Source organism: Rhinoderma darwinii, chromosome 5, assembly GCF_050947455.1.
Source record: "Rhinoderma darwinii isolate aRhiDar2 chromosome 5, aRhiDar2.hap1, whole genome shotgun sequence".
Taxonomy (NCBI): domain Eukaryota; kingdom Metazoa; phylum Chordata; class Amphibia; order Anura; family Rhinodermatidae; genus Rhinoderma; species Rhinoderma darwinii.
This window is the reverse complement of record NC_134691.1, coordinates 123,195,924-123,213,755: the sequence shown is the minus strand read 5'-3', so window position 1 is coordinate 123,213,755 and position 17,832 is coordinate 123,195,924. Positions and strand designations below refer to the sequence as shown.

At 41.7% G+C, this 17,832-nt stretch overlaps 1 protein-coding gene across 1 annotated transcript in view; it reads left to right on the top strand.

Moving 5' to 3' along the window:
* Window positions 1-17,418, top strand: part of TMX3 (thioredoxin related transmembrane protein 3) — a 65,415-nt gene extending 47,997 nt beyond the window's left edge. The window contains exons 11-16 of the mRNA XM_075828378.1: window positions 70-127; window positions 7,416-7,469; window positions 8,854-8,910; window positions 10,168-10,297; window positions 13,888-13,956; window positions 17,099-17,418. Coding sequence (XP_075684493.1) covers window positions 70-127; window positions 7,416-7,469; window positions 8,854-8,910; window positions 10,168-10,297; window positions 13,888-13,956; window positions 17,099-17,362 — 632 coding nt within the window. The 3' untranslated portion in view covers window positions 17,363-17,418. The remainder of the gene's footprint in view (window positions 1-69; window positions 128-7,415; window positions 7,470-8,853; window positions 8,911-10,167; window positions 10,298-13,887; window positions 13,957-17,098) is intronic.
* Window positions 17,419-17,832: the final 414 nt, after the last annotated feature.

Here is a 17,832-nt window from a genome sequence, read left to right as displayed (position 1 = left end):
TCTTGGAAAGCTTTTTATTGCTCATTTGTAATCTTAAATTATTATCTTTTAACGGTTATTTTTCCTTAGGAAAACTTGTGGCTGTTGCAGTTATTGATGATAAAAACAATTCAGTTGAACATACACGGTAAGAACATTCAATTAATTTTGGCTCCCAATATGCGGCATTCTCCATTTAATGTTCCTTTTCCCCATTGAAAATATTTATTATTATTTTTTTGGACCACTTAGGCCTCATGCACACGACCCATTCTTCTATATGGCCCCATGCACACGACCGTGATTACACAGATCAGGGCGGGGGCCGTAAATCAGGACTGCAAAAACTCAGGACAAGTCATTTTACGGTCTGGATTTGCAGATTCACCAATACTGGTGAATTGTTGTGGATCTGTGAGTCCGGATAACACACGGCTGCACAACAAGGGGTTTTTGGACCACAATGGACCCGTGGTTTTGCAGGCCGCAAAACCAATTCAGTCGTGTGCATGAGGCTTTATTTTTCGGCCAAGTTTTATTGCAACCAGTGAATACACATTTTTTTACTGACTAGAATTCATCAGTAAGTGGGCTCGCTACTGCTGACTGATCCTTTTTATGGTTTTATTATGGTGCTATTCCAATTTGTAATTATAATCTACACACCTTAATACTCGATGCAGCGCATTAACACACCGAGGTCCAAATAGTTTGATGTATGAATGGCTAATATTTGTATTAAGTGGTTATGTGTAAAATAATCTGAGCTACAGAGTGTATTAAAGGGGTTGTCCAGTCCTTAAAAATTGATGGTCTATCCTCCGGATAGGAAGAAGAGAAGCAAGGCAGAACTTTCAAAATAAAGGGGGCGTAGTGCTGGCACGAACGCTGCTTCCCCTTCATTTCTACTTGCTCACTGTATGTCGTCGACACAGATATAGCGGCGATTTACGGGTATTGCAGCCTTCTCCCATGCGCTTCAATGGGAAAAGAAGGCTGCAATACCTGTGAATCACCGCTACATCCGTATAGACGATTCACAGTGAGCAAGTAGAAATGGAGGGGAAGCGGCGCTCGTACAAGCACTTCACCCCCTTCAAAACAGCTTAGCGGCGGGGGGCCCCGGAGTCGGACCCCGACCCATCAGCTATTAATGACCTATCCTGAGGATAGGCCCTCAATTTTTAGAGGCTGGACAACCCCTTTAACCCCTTAACGACAATCCGCATACAGTTACGTCGTTGCAGTTTGGTACTTAATGCAACGGCACATAACTGTGCGTGGCAGTGATGGCATGGGCTCTGAAGCTAAGCCTGTGTCATCACCAGTGGGTGTCCGCTGTACATTACAGCTGACACCCTGCTGTAACACCAGGGACCGGAGGCAGCTTCAAACCCCGCCATTATCCCCCTAGATGCCATGGTCAAATGCGACAAGAAGATGGCGGGGTCACAGAAGCGGAGCTGTAACGGACCGGACCTAGCACCGGACCCCGCCATTAACCCCTTAAATGCCGCGGTCAAAAGCGACCACGGCATCTAGGTGGTTTGTAGCTCATTGGCTACTGATGGTTGCTATGGAAAATGGAAACCTAACAATGGCCTCCTGGTCTGCCACATACGGAAGCCTGTTAGGCCCTGTCGGAGGCAGGACCTAATGGGCTTGCTGTCAAAGTGACACTGACGGCTATAATACACTGCAATACGTAGGTAGTTGAAATGTATTAGAATAGAGATCAGGGCTTCATGTCTGCACGTCCCCTAGTGGGACAAAAAAAAGGTTATAAAAAAGTTCATAAAAATGTTGTACAAAAGTATAAAAGTTTCAAGTTAAAGAAACAAAAAACGCCTTTTTTTCCTTTAATAAGTCTTTTATTATAGGGAAAAAATTAAAACATTAAAAATGTATACGTATTTGGCATTGTCCGTAACAGCCTGATCTATATCACGTTACTTTTCCCGCATAGTAAAAAATGAAAAAAATGCCAAAATCACTTTTTTGGTCACCACTCCTCCCAAAACATAGAATAAAAAGTCTCATGTACCCCAATATAGACCCTATAAAAACAGCCTGTCCCACACAAAAACAAGCCGTTACACAGCTTTTTTGATGGAAACATAAAAAAGTTATGACTCTCAGAATATAGTGACACAAAAAAGGAAATGTTTTAAAAAAAAAAAATGATTTTATTGTGCAAACGCTTTAAAACCTGAAAAAAACTGTATACACATGTTATCGCCGTAATCGTATTGACTGGCTGAATAAAGTGACTATTTCATAAACACAGTAGTAAAAAAAAGGAATAAAAAACAATGTCAGATTTTTGGTCACCTTGCTTGACAAACAAAGGAACAAAATGTAGCATGTACCCTAAAATGGTACCAATGAAAACTACAGATTGTCCCACAAAAAATAAACCCTCACAAAGCTCCGGTGGTGAAAGAATAAAAAAAAGTTCTGGTTCTCAGAATATGGCGACACAAAAGGAGTGTGTTCCAAAAGGGAGATATGATTGTGCACCATTTACCAGAACGACACTGACCACACATCTATAAATTACTATTTCCTGCATTATTATACTCTCATTATACCCTGATGTACTCTGCACATCTTACATATGCCCCCACATTATGTACTGAAATAACAGTAAAACCCCAAACAGATCTATTATCAAGCAAAATCGGCACTCCAAGTGGCACTCCCTCCGGTCTGAGCCCTACAGTGTGCCCAAACAGCAGTTTACGTCCACATATGTGGCGTTACCATACTCAGGAGAACGCGCTTAACAGTTTGAGGTATTTGTCTTCAATGGCACAAACAGGACACACCATAATGTGCACTAAAATGGCATATCAGTCGAAAATTGCAGTTTTAACTTTGCTTATTTGCTGCGCATTAATTCCCAGTGTATTAAAATTCTCACTACCCTTTAAAATGCCTTAGGGGGTGTAGTTTTCTAAAATAGGGGTCACTACTTGGGGATTCGTTATACTATTTGACATCAAAGCCCTGCAATTGTGGGCAAATGCTGTGAAAATCGCCAGAATAGGCCTCAAATGCACATAATGGTCTTTCACTTCTAAGCCCTGTCATATATCCAGGCAAATGACAAATGCTTTGAGGGGTGCAGTCTCTGATATGGTCATTTCTTGGGGGTTTCCACTGTAAACTGGTACCTCAGGGGTTTTGTAAATGCGACATGGCGCACAAAAAAATCCCACAAAATCTGCATGCCAAATAGCACTGCCTTTCGGAGCCCTGCCGTGTGTCCAAATAGCAGTTTCTGACCACATGTGGGGTTTTGTCATACTCGGGAGAAATTGCTTTACAAATGTTGGAGTTCTTTTTCTCCTTTTATTACTTGTAAAAATGAAAAAAATCAACATTTTAGTGTGAATTTTTTTTATTTTCACAGCCTAATTCCAATAAATTCTGCAAAAAACCTGCAAGGTCAAAATGCTCACTACTCCCTTCGATAGATTCCTTAAGAGGTGTTGAAACATCCATCCACAGGTATCCGAGGACTGCCTAGGGTGTCCATTGCTTGAAAAGAGGGGTGGAGTAGCAAAGAGGTTGACAAATCTTTTATTTAATATCCCTGCGCCCAGGGATGGGATCTCCCGAAGCAGTTGATAAAATAACAGCCAGTTTGGCGAAACCGAGATCCCTAAGGCCTCATTCACACGGCAGGGTTTCCCGGCCGGGTGCCGGCCGTTCATAAATCGGCCGGCACCCGGCTGCATTAGGAATAATAGACCCCTAATGGGGCTATTCACACGACCGATTTTTTGACGGCCGGAAAATCCGGCCGTCAAAAAATAGGACATGCTCTATCTTTGCCCGGACACCCGGCCGCCCGGCTCCCATAGAAGTCTATGGGGCCGGGTATTACACGGCCATCACCGGAATGTGTTCCGAGTGATGGCCGGGTTTCCCGGCGCTTGCGCTCTATCTCCTCCTCCTCACAGCGCAGAGTGCATGTGAGGAGGAGGAGTTGATGCCATTCTGACGAATGGCATCGCTGTACACTGTGTTGCAGGGCCGGGGTGTACAGCAGGTGGAGGGAGCGCTGCGCTGGCTCCCTTCCCCTGCTTGTTAAAAGCACCCTGGCTCGGCGACACCTTCGATGGCGCCGCTAGTAGTAGTAGCAGCAGCTGCTGCGGCTGCTACTACTGTAGCGACGCCACTATAGCAGAGCGGGGAGGTATCTCCCCGCTCTGCTATGTGCTAGCCGCACTTTAGCTCCTTGAAGGAGCGGAATCCCCGTGTTTTCGGGGATTCCGCTCCCGGACAGAGCGCTTGATGTCTCTGTCCATATCTGGGCAGTGACATCAGGGGAAACTCCTGAAGCGGAATCCCCGAACACATGGGGATTCCCCTTCAGGAGCTGCCGCTGATGTCACTGTCCGGATCTGCCCGGCCCGGCACGGATGCATAACTTTATGCAAACCGGCCGGGCAAAATGGCCGATTTTACCGGCCGACACTCGGGCTCGGGAACGACCCGGTCGTGTGAATCCCGCCTAACCATTCCCATTGCACTTATTTGTATAACGTCTAACTAGCTCTAGTGGAGTAAGGGAACTATTCGTTCAATCCCCCACCATTCAGCGCTTTCCCTGTGCTGCAGACAGCGCGATGATGTCATAGCTCCAACTGCATTGTTCCTCTAGAGCAGGCCTTCTCAAAGGAGACAAGGTCTGCACAGGCGAGCACTGTGGGTGGTCTATCTACAGGGGGCACCGAGTGGCACTATTTTTATGGGACACTGTGTATGTGTGGTGCTTTATTTCACAGTGTGTGCCTTGAATGTATTTAGGTACATAGTGTATTGCGGTATTTTCAGGGGGCACAGTGTGTGGTGGTATACTCAGGGGCACAGTGTATGGTGCTATTCTATTCAGGGGTGTAGTCTGTGGTACCATGAGGATGTGTTAGTTTATAGGTGTGGAAAAGTGAGGAGCCGAAGAAATCTTGAGTGGAAAACTCAACACAGAGGAGTCGTTACTGGGGGAAGTCATTATGGAAGTCTGTTCTGGTGCTGTATGTATGTACTGAGCTTGATTTTGGAGCTGCATTTATGTACTGAGCTTGGTTCTGCCACCGTATATTTGTGCAGGGCTTTGTTCTGGTGCTGTATATATGTACTGAGCTTGGTTCTGGTGCTGTATTTATGTGCGGAGCTTGGTTTTGGTACTGTATTTATTTTCTTTAGCAACTAAGGTGTTTAGTATACAGTTATGCAGCAGCTGCGTTGTGTGTTATTAGATTCTACAGCAACGAAGGTGTGTCACATCTATTTATTTGTATTAATCTAATGATGCAGCCTTATTATTAAAAGGGTTGTCCAGGTTGAGGGCTGTTTTTTATGCTGATGACATATCCACAGGATAGCTCATCAGTATATGATAGGTGGGAAAGCCTTCTGCTACCGTCACCGACCTTTGCATAGATTCTGGAGCCTGGAGGCAGCCCGTACAACTGATCGGTGCAAGATCCGTGTGTCGGACCCCCATTGATCATATACTAATGACCTATTCTATGGATAGGTTATCAGTGTAAAATACAGCCCCGAACCTGGACAACTCTTTTAATGTTGTCAGTATTATTTGATCCTGGAGGGGGAGGTGCTTTTTTGATGTTCGTCCTGTTGACCAAATATTGTAGAATCTGCCCTGCCCAGGGTGTGCTAAGATAACATTCCCCACACCATTTCCCCATCTCCACTAGCCGATAAAGCGTTCATTAAGTCATGCTGCCTGTGCCAAATTTTGACCCTCCCATCAGCATGGGGCAACAGAAAATCTGGATTCATCTGACCAGGTGATCTTTTTTTTTTTTTTTCCTCTCAGTGATCCAATTTCGGTGCCCTTTTGCCCACTGGAATCTTGCCTTTCCGTTTCCCTTAGACAACAGTGGCACCCGAAATTGTAGTCTACTGTTCTAGCCCATCCATGCTAAGGAAAGAAGAATTGTGTGTTTGGTCATTTTATTTGGAGCACCAGCTTTGTATTTGGCTGCAATTTGCTTGACTGTGCACTTCCTGTTCGTCAGAACGATTCTTGACATCCTCCTCTGGTCCCTTTCGTTGGCGAGTTGTTGACGTCCACAGGATACCTTTTCACTAGATCTTTTTCCTCAATCCTACCGTTCTCGGTTTACTCTAGTTAACATTGCACGAGAAAACCTAAGCAGATTTGCAGTTTTTGAAATACTGGCCCAGGACAGTCTAGCACTGATGACCATGCCTTTTTCGAACTCGCTTAGATCGCTCGATTTTACCTTTCTAATGGGGATTCATACTGAAAATGATCCATGGAAAACTTGATTTTATGTTGCAATCCGGGGTCAAGTGTCTAATTTCGATACACGGAATCTCGAATTCTGAAAGGGTAGGTGCCTCTCTAATAAAGTGGCAGAGCAGTGTATATAATTTTATTAAAATTACTCTCTTTACATCTGGGAGAGATGCAGTAATAACTTGCAGAACTTGCATCAAGAAATTTCACATTTCCAGTGCTCGCTTTATTGGTGTTCTCTGCAGAATAAAGGTGACATTTACTACAGCCTAAATATTGTCAGAACAGTATGGTGACATGCTCCTAGACCTCTGCAGGGATGACCATTCAAGTGTTATACTTTAAAGGGATTTTCCAATTCTATGAAATTGATGGCCTATCCTCAGGATAAGCCATCAATTTCTGATCGGTGGGGTTCCAACTCCTGGCATCTATACCGATCAGCTGTTTAAAGAATGTGCTGTGCGTTCGTACGATTTCTGCTACCCCTTTATTCCTTACCTGCTCGTACTTTAAATGGCCGACACATTTGTAGCGACGATTCACAGTATTACAGCCGCCTCCCATTCATTTGAACAGTACGAACTGGTTAAAATTAAGGGGAAGCAGTGCTCGTACAAGCCGCACGGCCCCTTCAAAGCAGCTTAACGGTGGGGTGCCGTGAGTTGGACTCCCACCGATCAGGTATTGAAGGCCTATCCTAAAGATACGCTATCAATTTCTTAGGACTGAAAACCCCCTGTAAGGGATCACAAGCCAGTACTAAAACGGAACAGAATTAGGTTGAAATCTGCAATAATGGATATGCATTACTGGATTTCACTGATGGTCTTCCTTCCGGCCTTGCGCAATTGCTTAGTTTTAAATTCAGAACAGGACTTTTAATATGATAATTTTATGAATGTATTTTGTAATTTTATTAGGTTTAGTTTTTGTGGAAAGTTAGGGTTTCCCTTTTAAACTGTTAACAGCTTTAGTCTGTTTTACAATCACTGGCAGCTTTTCAACATCAGAATTTTTTTGGGGTGAAAATGTGTAAATGAACCTATTTCAAATCAGACGGTGTTGATCTAAATGAATTATGGTGTAATTTGAACGTTGTCTTTTTTTAATTTTTTTAATTCCTTTCTTTTTATAGATTAAAGTCTATTGTTCAAGAAGCAGCAAGAGACTACAGAGACCAATTTCACCGGTATGTCCTGATTTTGTTTGTGTGCAGTCCTGTTGCTGTGGTTGTCCAGTTAGGGCTTATTCTATGTATTTGTTTATGAAAACCTTCAAGAGCCAATGGCTAGTCTATACAAACACTAACCAGGCAAGTATTGCTACAACACTCTTGATGCCAAAGGATGGCTTAGTGTGACCTGTTAGCTTATTCTGATGGTTCCAGAATCTCTATTGGTTCTCGGATTGTCGGTGAAAAATACCACCGTTCAATCCCTTTATACAGTTTTGCTGTCAAGCACCCTGTAACTTCTGTTCAAGATGGTGTTCACACTCAGATTTCACAGCAGATTATTTGCATGAGTTATATGTGGATATTGATGCGGATTTCAACCTATGCCTTGCAAAAGGTAAAAATCCATAGCATGATGCCCTCAATTCCTCACAGATTTTTCCGTTACATGTGAGGGTAAATGCACACGCTGCGACTTCCAAAAAATGTAGCAGAAAAATTAATTGCAGAATTTTTTGTTATTAGTCCCCTTAGGGGACTTGAACAAGCAATCGTTAGATTGCTTGCACAGTGTACTGCAATACTTATGTATTGCAGTATATTCTGTTTTTTTACCAGCTTTTCTGGCAGGGCTTAATGGGAGCACAAAGATGACAAACCTGCCGTGACAACTAGCAGCACCTCGCAATCACGTAGCAGGGCTGCTGATGAAGGTGACCACCCCCTCCAACAGCTTTGATGCCACGGTCACTATTAACCCTGGCATCTAAGTGGTGAAATGGCTGAGATCAGAGTTGTCTCCGATCCCAGCCGTTGCAGTGAGGTGTTGGCTGTAACATATAGCCGACACTCGCTGAGTATGGAATGGGCTCAGCCCGTGAGCCCACTCCATACACGCCCTTCTCAGCTAACTGTTCGTCAAATGTCAGAAGGGGGTTAAAGAGGACCTGTCCCCTTCCCTCACATGTCTATTTTAGTAAATATTTGTAAATAACAATACTGGAACATATTTTCTTAGAACTCTGCGTTGTGTTATTCCATGGTTATTCCTCCTAGAAAATTATGAATAAATTGACAACTAGATGTTACCATTCCCCTTGTCAATGGGGTGTGTCCTATACACTCTCACTCTGTCAGCACTGATTGGACAGTGTCAGACTCTGTATGGTAATGCCCAGTTGTCAAATTTTTTTTTTAAATTCTAGAAAGAATAATAGAGGAACAGCACATTGTAGAGTTCTAAGAAAAGTTTTTCCAGAATTACTTACTAAAACAGACAAGTCAGAGGTGACCGGTCCTCTTTAAACAATTTTGTGTGTAGCTTCAGTATATTAAAGAGGTCAGTGTTACTGTAATCAGCAGTATCTTATTACGTTTTTTTGTTACGTTTTGCTTATAGAGACTTCCAGTTTGGACATATGGATGGTAACGATTACATAAATAGCCTTCTTATGGAGTAAGTTGTCTTTTTTTTTTTTTTGTTTTACCCCAAGCCTCACTTAATGCAAACATTTACATGTAAGGCTTCGTTCACATCTGCGTCAGGGTTCTGTTCAGGGTTTCCATCGGAGCTTTCCGTCAGGAGAACACATGAACGGAACCCTGACCTAAACAAACGGAAACCATCGTTTTTGTTTGCATCACCATTGACTTCAATGGTGACGGATCCAGCGTCAATGGCTTCCATTTGTCTCTGTTGTGCAAGGGTTCCGTCGTTTTGACTGAATGAATAGCGTAGTTGACTATGGTATTGCTTCTATCAAAATGAAGCCTAATAGTGCGTGTGTGTGCGTGTGCGTGTGCGTGTGCGTGTGCGTGTGCGTGTGCGTGTGTGTGTGTGTGTGTGTGTATATGAGAAAAAGAATAAAGCAGCACAGCGACAGCAGTGGGTGCAGGCCTCCTAGGTTGAGACTAGGAACCCTTGTTAATGAAATTACTCCAAAAAATGAAGAGACAGTACTCCAAGGAAATTGGTGAAAAAAAGTGTTGTGTTTATTCACCCCAGGCAGGCAACGTTTCGATCCGTCTCTATGGGATCTTTGTCGAGCCTTGACAAAGATCCCATAGAGACGGATCGAAACGTTGCCTGCCTGGGGTGAATAAACACACCACTTTTTTCCATCAATCTCCTTGGAGTACTGTCTCTTCATTCATTTTTTTGGGGGATATATATATATATATATTTGGCACATAACTACTTTCAATTCAACCTGTTTTATGCTATTTTACTTCATGTCGTAAACTAAGCCTTTGTTTATATGAAAGTCTTCTGTACTAAACATTTTTTAAGAAATTGTCCAGTTGCAATGTCTACTCAACTGGGGTTCTATTTGCCTCATCTTTACCCATCATCCCAGGGAGTTCATATTTATGCTTGTTTTACCTTTAGCAGCATCCATGCCGTTTGAGGGATATCCCTATAATTCTCAGTGCCAACAGATATTTTATTTTGTTAGAAATTTCAGCTTTTACGTTTTTGAAGTTATTGCCTTGGCTATTGAAGTTTTCAAAAGAAAACTATAATGATGTTTACATTTTTGTGAAGAATATATGAATATGTGGACCGTATAGCCCATATAACTTATCCCATACTTGTGGCTTAATTCTAGCTGCAGTTAGCATCTTTGTAGCCTTCAGGTCGGTATGTTGCCATTCATAATCCTAGTGATGTGACAATGACTTCTTCTTCTATTTTGCTTGGGTCTGCTTGCAGTGAAGTTCAGGTGCCCACTATTGTTGTACTCAATACATCCAACCAACAGTATTTTCTGCCAAACGACAAAGTCGAGACTACCGAAGACCTGATTCAGTTTATTAACAGCATTTTGGATGGAACAGCAGAGGTAAGCTCGTATACACAATCCTCCCACATCAATTTACAGATCTGAAATAGGATTTCAAATAGGAGCTACAGTATGATGTTTTGACATTACCTATATCAAGAACGCTGAGTTTGATCATATAGTTGAGCCATTCAAACCAGAGGAATGTTCTGTAACATAAATCACATTATGGGAATGCTTTGGTCCCCACTCACTTCTATTTATGGGAGACACTAGTCCAAAATACAAATTCCACATATCTTCATCTTCAAGTCGTACGTAAAGTTGACTCCTAGCCCAATAATAAAATTTTTTACTTGATATGTTTTTTTTATTCAGTATTAAATAACTGAAGAAAATACATAAATTTCCCTTTTATATAATTATGAGAGTAAGAAGCGGATGTTGTAGACTGTTACTTCCTACCACATCTAGCACCAAATTTCTTTTAACCCCTTGAAGTTCAAGTCCTTTTTTTGATTTTTGTTTTTCACTCCCCGCCTTCTATGAGCCGTAACTTTTTTATTTGGCGTCAATGGAGTGGTTTGAGGGCTTATTTTTTGCGGTAGGAGTTGTACTTTCTACTGGCACTGTTTAAAGCACCATATAATGTACTGGGAAACGGAAAAAAACTCTTTGTGGGGTGGAATTGTAAAAAACTGATTCCTCCATTTTCTTTTGGGTTTCGTTTTTACGTTGTACACCATGCGTCAAACAATAATATAACTTTATTCTGCTGATCAATATGGTTACGGTGATACCAAATTGATGTCGTTTTCTTAATGTTTTACTCCTTTTACAAAGAAAAAACTATTTGTTAGAAAAAAAAAAATATTTGTGACACCACGTTCTGTAAGCCATAACTTTTTTATTTCTTTGTCGACTGAGCGGTATGTGGGCTTATTTTTTGCGGCACGAGCTGTGGTTTTATTAGTAGATTTATTTGGTGCGTACGACTTTTTGACAAAAAAAAACAGCTATTTTTACGGCGTTCATCATGCAAATTAACTAATACTATATTGTCATAGTTCAGACTTTTACGGACGCAGCGATACCAAATTTGCTAATTTTTTCGTTTTTTACATTACTTTAGAGAAAAAATGGGAAAAGGTTTTTTTTTAAATTTCATTTTTTTAAAATATTTTTTATCACTACTTAAAACTTTGTTTAACTTTTTTTACTCATTTCATTAGTCCCCCCCACAGGGGACTCGAACCAGCGATCGTTAGATTGCTGGTACAGTACACTGCAATGTATTGCAATGTATAGTCATTTTTACAGGCCACAGGCAGGGCTTAACAGAGGCAGAGTGAAGGCAGTGCTGGGGGCCTTCATTAGGGACCTAGGCTGACAACCATTGGAGACCCTCGATCGCGCTATGGGGCGACGATGAGCTGTCAGAGGGGGGCGCCCCCCTCTCTATAAAGCCCCAGATGCTGCGGTCGCAACTGACCGCAGCATTTGAGGGATTAAATGGCCAGGAACAGCTGGATCGCTGTTCCTGGCCGTTACTCCCGAGTGTTGGCTGTACAACACAGCCGACACCCGCAGCGTATGGAGCGCGCTCAGCCTGTGAGCGCGCTCCATACTTTTGCCCCTGCACCACGACGTGCCGGCAAGTCATGGTGCATCAAGGGGTTAAAATAGATTTTTCCTCTCCTGAGATGTATGTTTTAGTAAATATTCACTTTCCCCATATAATAACAATACTAGAACACTTTTCTTAAAACTCTGCATTATGCCATTCCTCGGTTATTCCACCCGGAAATGTCTAGAGAAATTGACACTTGGAAATGAGCAATCCTTTGTCTTTAGGGTCTGTCCCTACACTCTGACACAGTCCAATAAATGTCTTCATACTTCTACAAGAGAAATAACAAAGGGGTTTGCGCTAGAATTCCTATTTCATGGAGAATACAACTAGTTACTAAAACATGTATGTCAGTAGAGCTGACAGGTCCTCTTTAACCCCTTAATGACCGCCGATTAGCCTTTTCACGGCGGTCATTAATGGGCTTTATTCTACAGCGCCGCTATTCCACGGCGCTGCATTAGAATAAAGTAAACAGAGCAGGGAGCCGTCAAATCTCCCTGCTCTCAGCTGCCAGATGTAGTTGAGGGCTGGGGGCGTCCCTGCTCGACCGGGTGAGATCGATATTAGTATCGATCTCACCCGTTTAACCCCTCCGATGCGGTGCACAATAGCGTGCACCGCATCTGAGTGGTTTTGGAGAGAGGGAGGGAGCTCCCTCTCTCTCCCACCGACACCCGGCGATAAGATCGCTGAGTGTCTGTGTCTGCGATGGCAGCCGGGGGCCTAATAAAGGCCCCCAGGTCTGCCTGTGGTGAATGCCTGCTAGATCATGCCGGAGGCATGACCTAGCAGATGCCTGTTCGTTTTAAACGGACAGGCAGTAATACACTGCAATACAAAAGTATTGCAGTGTATTATAATAGCGATCGGAGGATCGCATAGTGAAGTCCCCTAGTGGGACTAGTATAAAAGTAAAATAAAGTTGAATAAAGTTAATTTAAAAAAATGTGAAAAAAAAATGAAAAAACCACTTTTTCCCCATACATAATGCTTTACTATTACAAAAACACAATAAAGCAAAAAAGTGTGAACGCCGTAAAAAATAAAATAAACTATGGAAGAATTGCTGTTTTCTGTTAATCCTGACTTAAATAGTGATCAAAAAGTCGCATCTACTCTCAAATGGTACCAATACAAACTACAAGTCGTCCCGCAAAAAACAAGACCTTATACAACTATGTCGACGCAAAAATAAAAAAATTATAACTCTTCGAATGTGACAATGGAAAAATTAAAAAAAATGGCTTGGCCATTAGGGCCCAGAATGCAAGCAGGGGGAAGGGGTTAAGAGAAACTTACATCATAAATATGTAGGTTTTACATATTTACCATATTCAAAAATATTTGTCCTTCTTGAGTACATTCAATCTTTTTCAATTTCCCCCTTTTTTTTTAAAATATATTTTGGCATGACTGATCTTATTAAGGCTCTGTTCACATCTGCTTCACAGATTCTGTCAAAAATGCTTAAAATAATTATCTATTCTTTCCGGTAACATATTTGACACCATGATGGAAACCCGACGGGACCCATAAAAGTATTTGGGGTTAATCGAGTTTCGTTGGTTTCCATCATGTGATGTATCTGTCATATATAATTACATTTTTCTTCTCTTATGACTGAACAGAAAACAAAATTCCTAGCGCAGATGGGAACATAGCCTTATCTGTCATTTATATCATCAGTTAGGCTATTTTCATAAACCTCGGCACAGATTCCCTTTAATGGCGCTTGTACTCTCGACCATGTGCATTAAAATTAGTATACAGTCCAATATACAGCATCCAGTTGAAGATACTACAATTTTTTTTATGCAGATCTTGCGGGAATATATTGCCATATGTATTGGCACTGTACACAACTGGCTTGGATCTCAAATACACTTTGCTTGAGCTCCTAGCATGTTGGCCTGTACATTACCTTATTTTCATGTAATTACTATTAGAATACTGTGCAGACTGACCGGTTACAGCTTTATATTCAGTTTTTTTTTTTTGTTTTTTTTTAACATTTCAGGCTCAAGGTGGTGATGGAATTCTGCAGCGCATCAAGAGAGTTGCTTATGATGCCAAGTCTACTGTTATAGTAAGTTTAATGTGTACTGGGGTTTATGGAAAACCTTTATTATGTTTTACAAAGCTATTAAAACCTGGTGTTCCCAAAACAACTGTATCGAACTAGATATAGTGGGGTAATTTATCAAACTTGGTGTTAAAGTAAAGCAGGTGCAGAGAGCAGCCAGTCCGATTCCACCTATAATTTTTCAGAGGTCTTTTGAGGAATGTAAGTAGCAACCGGACGGACCGCCATGTATAAAAGAGGAGAGAGAACTGTATGCCATGATACAGCAGAACTGTTGAGGTTTAGTAGGTTAATCCTGTTAATGGTTTAAAGATATTGGTAGATGTTGCATCCCGATTATTTCTCCCTCCAAGTTTGCCCTTTAACATAATTTTTTGTGTGAGTCATTTACCCAACTGCATAATTCCTCTAATCTGCTTATTTGTTTTTAAGCCTGTCTAAAAAATGTCCAATTGTGGGTACAATTTCATGTAACCGGAATAAAGGGATCAACGAATTTACAGCTGAGCGAAGATGTCGAAGGTTATGGTTGGAAGACTTGTATTGGCCAGTGAATCTAAGGGCCTATGTGCATGGTGCAGTCAAAGTGCATTGGTTGCAAAACCACTCTCTTTTGCTGCAATTTTTCAAAAATCGCTGCAAAATATACAATTTGGCAGCAAACCTGTCCCTCCTTCATGAATGGAATTGGAATTGCAATCCAAGGCACAGCGGCTACACTTGTGTATGGCGATGTTTCTGGTAAACTATGAAGAGGCCGCAGCATGCGTCGCTGTGGCTAATTGGTGGAGGTGTCGGGGGTCGGACCTCCATCGATCTGATATTGATGACCTATACTAAGGATAGGCCATCAATATAAAAGTCCCAGAAAATCTCTTAAAGGTTTATTCTTATTGTGTGGTCAAAGATGTTTCCTACATGTTTTTCTCTCAAAATGTGTAAGTTAATTTGTGATCGCAAAAAAGTTTTGGTTGTTTCATACCATCATGAGTATTTTAAAGGATTTGTCTTGCAAGACCACAGATCTGGAGATACCGTTTGAACGTGCTAGTATAGTGATTGTATCTGATGCTAAAAAGGAGGAGTGTCATTTTTCTCCCATAAAAATGGAAGGTGCTTTTTGTGAAGCATCTAGTGAGTTAGGTTTATGGTGAAGCTTACAAAAATATTTAGGTAATGCGTATTTTAACCCCTTGGCACCTTACGGTTCAATGCACTGGCATTCTGTTAAGGTCAATAGTGACATTGCCTTAGGCCTGTTCTAATAGGTCTGTCCGTTTTTGCTTTTATTTGTTTAACGTTCATAAGAATTATCCTCTAGTGGGACAAAAAGTAAAATAAACAGTTATTTAAAGGGAACCTTTCACCTCCCCATACATGTGCACAATGTAATGGGGAGGGCTGCACAGACCCTGGGACACTTTAAAAAAAATTCCTATCCTCCTCCGTTATTTAGATATCGGTGACGTTATATTTCGCACCCGATATTTAAATAACCCCCTGAACTGTCAATGGGGCATGTAATTGGCAAAGGGGCGTGTACTATTGCTGTAGCACTGTCTAATCGCGCCCTCACTCTTCAGCTCTCGGCAGACAAGGACGACAAGACAGTGTGATGTCTCGCGAGCGTTCACACAGTCATGTCGTCCTTGTCTGCACAGAGCTGAAGAGTGAGTCAGAGCGTGCGCATGCACGCACAGCTCCAATGCCGCTGCCGAAGATACTCCTGTTGCCATGGAACAGAAGAAGAAGAATTCACATTCTTCTCGTCTTCTGTTCCGTGGTGGTGGCGGAGCTGCGCTCTCGCTCTCCTCTCTCGCTCTCCTCTCTCGCTCTCCTCTCTCGCTCTCCTCTCTCGCTCTCCGCTCTCCGCTCTCCTCTCTCCTCTCTCCTCTCCTCTCTCCGCTCTCCTCTCTCGCTCTCCTCTCTCGCTCTCCTCTCTCGCTCTCCTCTCTCCAGTTCTTGCTGTGGCACTGTCCATAGCTGATAGGACAGTGTCACAGCGGTGTTACACGCCCCCTTGCCAATTACACACCCTATTGACTGTTCAGAGGGTTATTTAAATATCGGGCGCCAAATATAACGGCACCGATATCTAAATAACAGAGAAAGATAGGCTTTTTTTTTTTTATAGTGAGACGGTTTGTACAGCCCTACCTATTACATGCTGCCCTCAGCTGCATATGTATGGCCAGGTGAAAGGTTCTCTCAAAAAAACAAAAACATACCAGCAAAAGAATAAGTTGTTTGTTTTTTTCCATAACGGCTTTTATTAAAAAATAAAATAAAAAAAGTGTTTAAAGATAAGACAAACTATACATATTGGGTTATCCCCGTAAAAGTAGCAACATGCAGAATTTATACCATACAATAAAAGGCATAAAAATACATTAAAAACAATGGGGGAATTGCTTTTTTTTTTAATGCTTTTCTTTTGCCATTATTAGTAAAATATTTTTTAGACATCTTAAATGCCCCCATGCACACGAACGTGCTTTTGCGGCCGCAATTCCCCCAAAAATCCACGGGAGAATTGCAGCCCCATTTATTTCTATGGGGCCATGCACACGACTGTGCATGGCCCGGGAGCCCGCACCGCAGAAATAACGGACATGCCTTATTACGGCTGTCTTCTGCGGTCCGAGCTCGTTGAAAATAATGGCCATGTGCATGGCCCGCGATTTGTGGGCGGCTCGCTGCTGACAGTCCGCAGCCGGCCGACCCGAAAATCACGGCCGTGCTCATGGCTACGGTCGTTTGCATGAGGCCTAAGATAGATGTACCCAAAAAAACTGCTATTGATTTATACATCTCCACATGCAAAAACAAAACAATCCTTCATATATGTTCTTTTGACTACATCGTGAAAAAATCTTGCAATTTGGTAAAATGTTTCTGTCAAATCTTAAATACATGATTTGCTTTCTTTTTTTCCCTAACAAAAATTATTTTGTATACAATATTTACACGAGGAAAAGTAACTAAAAAGACTTGTGTGACGTGTCTGAGTCTGCACTCGATCTATTAATCTGTTACTGCCATAAACTAAACTACTACTGACTTAGAAATATGGTGAGGGTTGTGAAGCTGTTATCCTGGGCATCGTATGGTTTGAACAATCTGTAAACCTTTTCTGTTTCTCCAGTCTGTATTTAAGAGTTCACCTCTACTTGGGTGCTTCCTCTTCGGTCTGCCACTGGGTGTCATCAGCATAATGTGTTATGGAATCTGCACCGCTGACTCTGATGATGGCTCGGAGGAAATGACCAGAAAAGATGTCATTGATCCAAACGTGTCGGATGAGGGCAGCGACGAGGAACAAGACGAAGACAAAACTAGAGAGAACTCTTCCGAGGTAACGGATGAAGACCAAGAAGAAAAAGATATCACGGAAAAGAAGAAAGATTAACTTTTAGGAAAATTTGATTACTAGGATCCAAAAATAAACTTATTTATTAAATTCAACCACTGACACAGCTTTGTTAAAAAAAAAAAAAAAAATATAGAAAATAAAAAAGACAGGACGGCTTCACTGATTCTTGGCATGCAACTGATTTTCATTTTTAAGGCATCAAGACTTTCTCATGCGTTCTAGAATTTAATAAAAAGGATTTGAAAATAGAAGACAAATAAGGAGCTTTTGTTTTTTTATTGTACCGCTGTCCCTACTATGGTTCATTATTTGGAAATTCAGCTAAAATTCTAGTGTGTGTTCATTCATCTTGGAGTTTTTGCTAATGATTTTATTTTCATTCGTTTTACTTTTTCTAAGTTATTGGATTAAGTATTGTGCAACATTGTTTTTTATATCAGTCTTAGTTTCACGATGGTCAAACTAGGTGCACAACCTCAAACTTTGACAGATTGAAGTAGTAATGA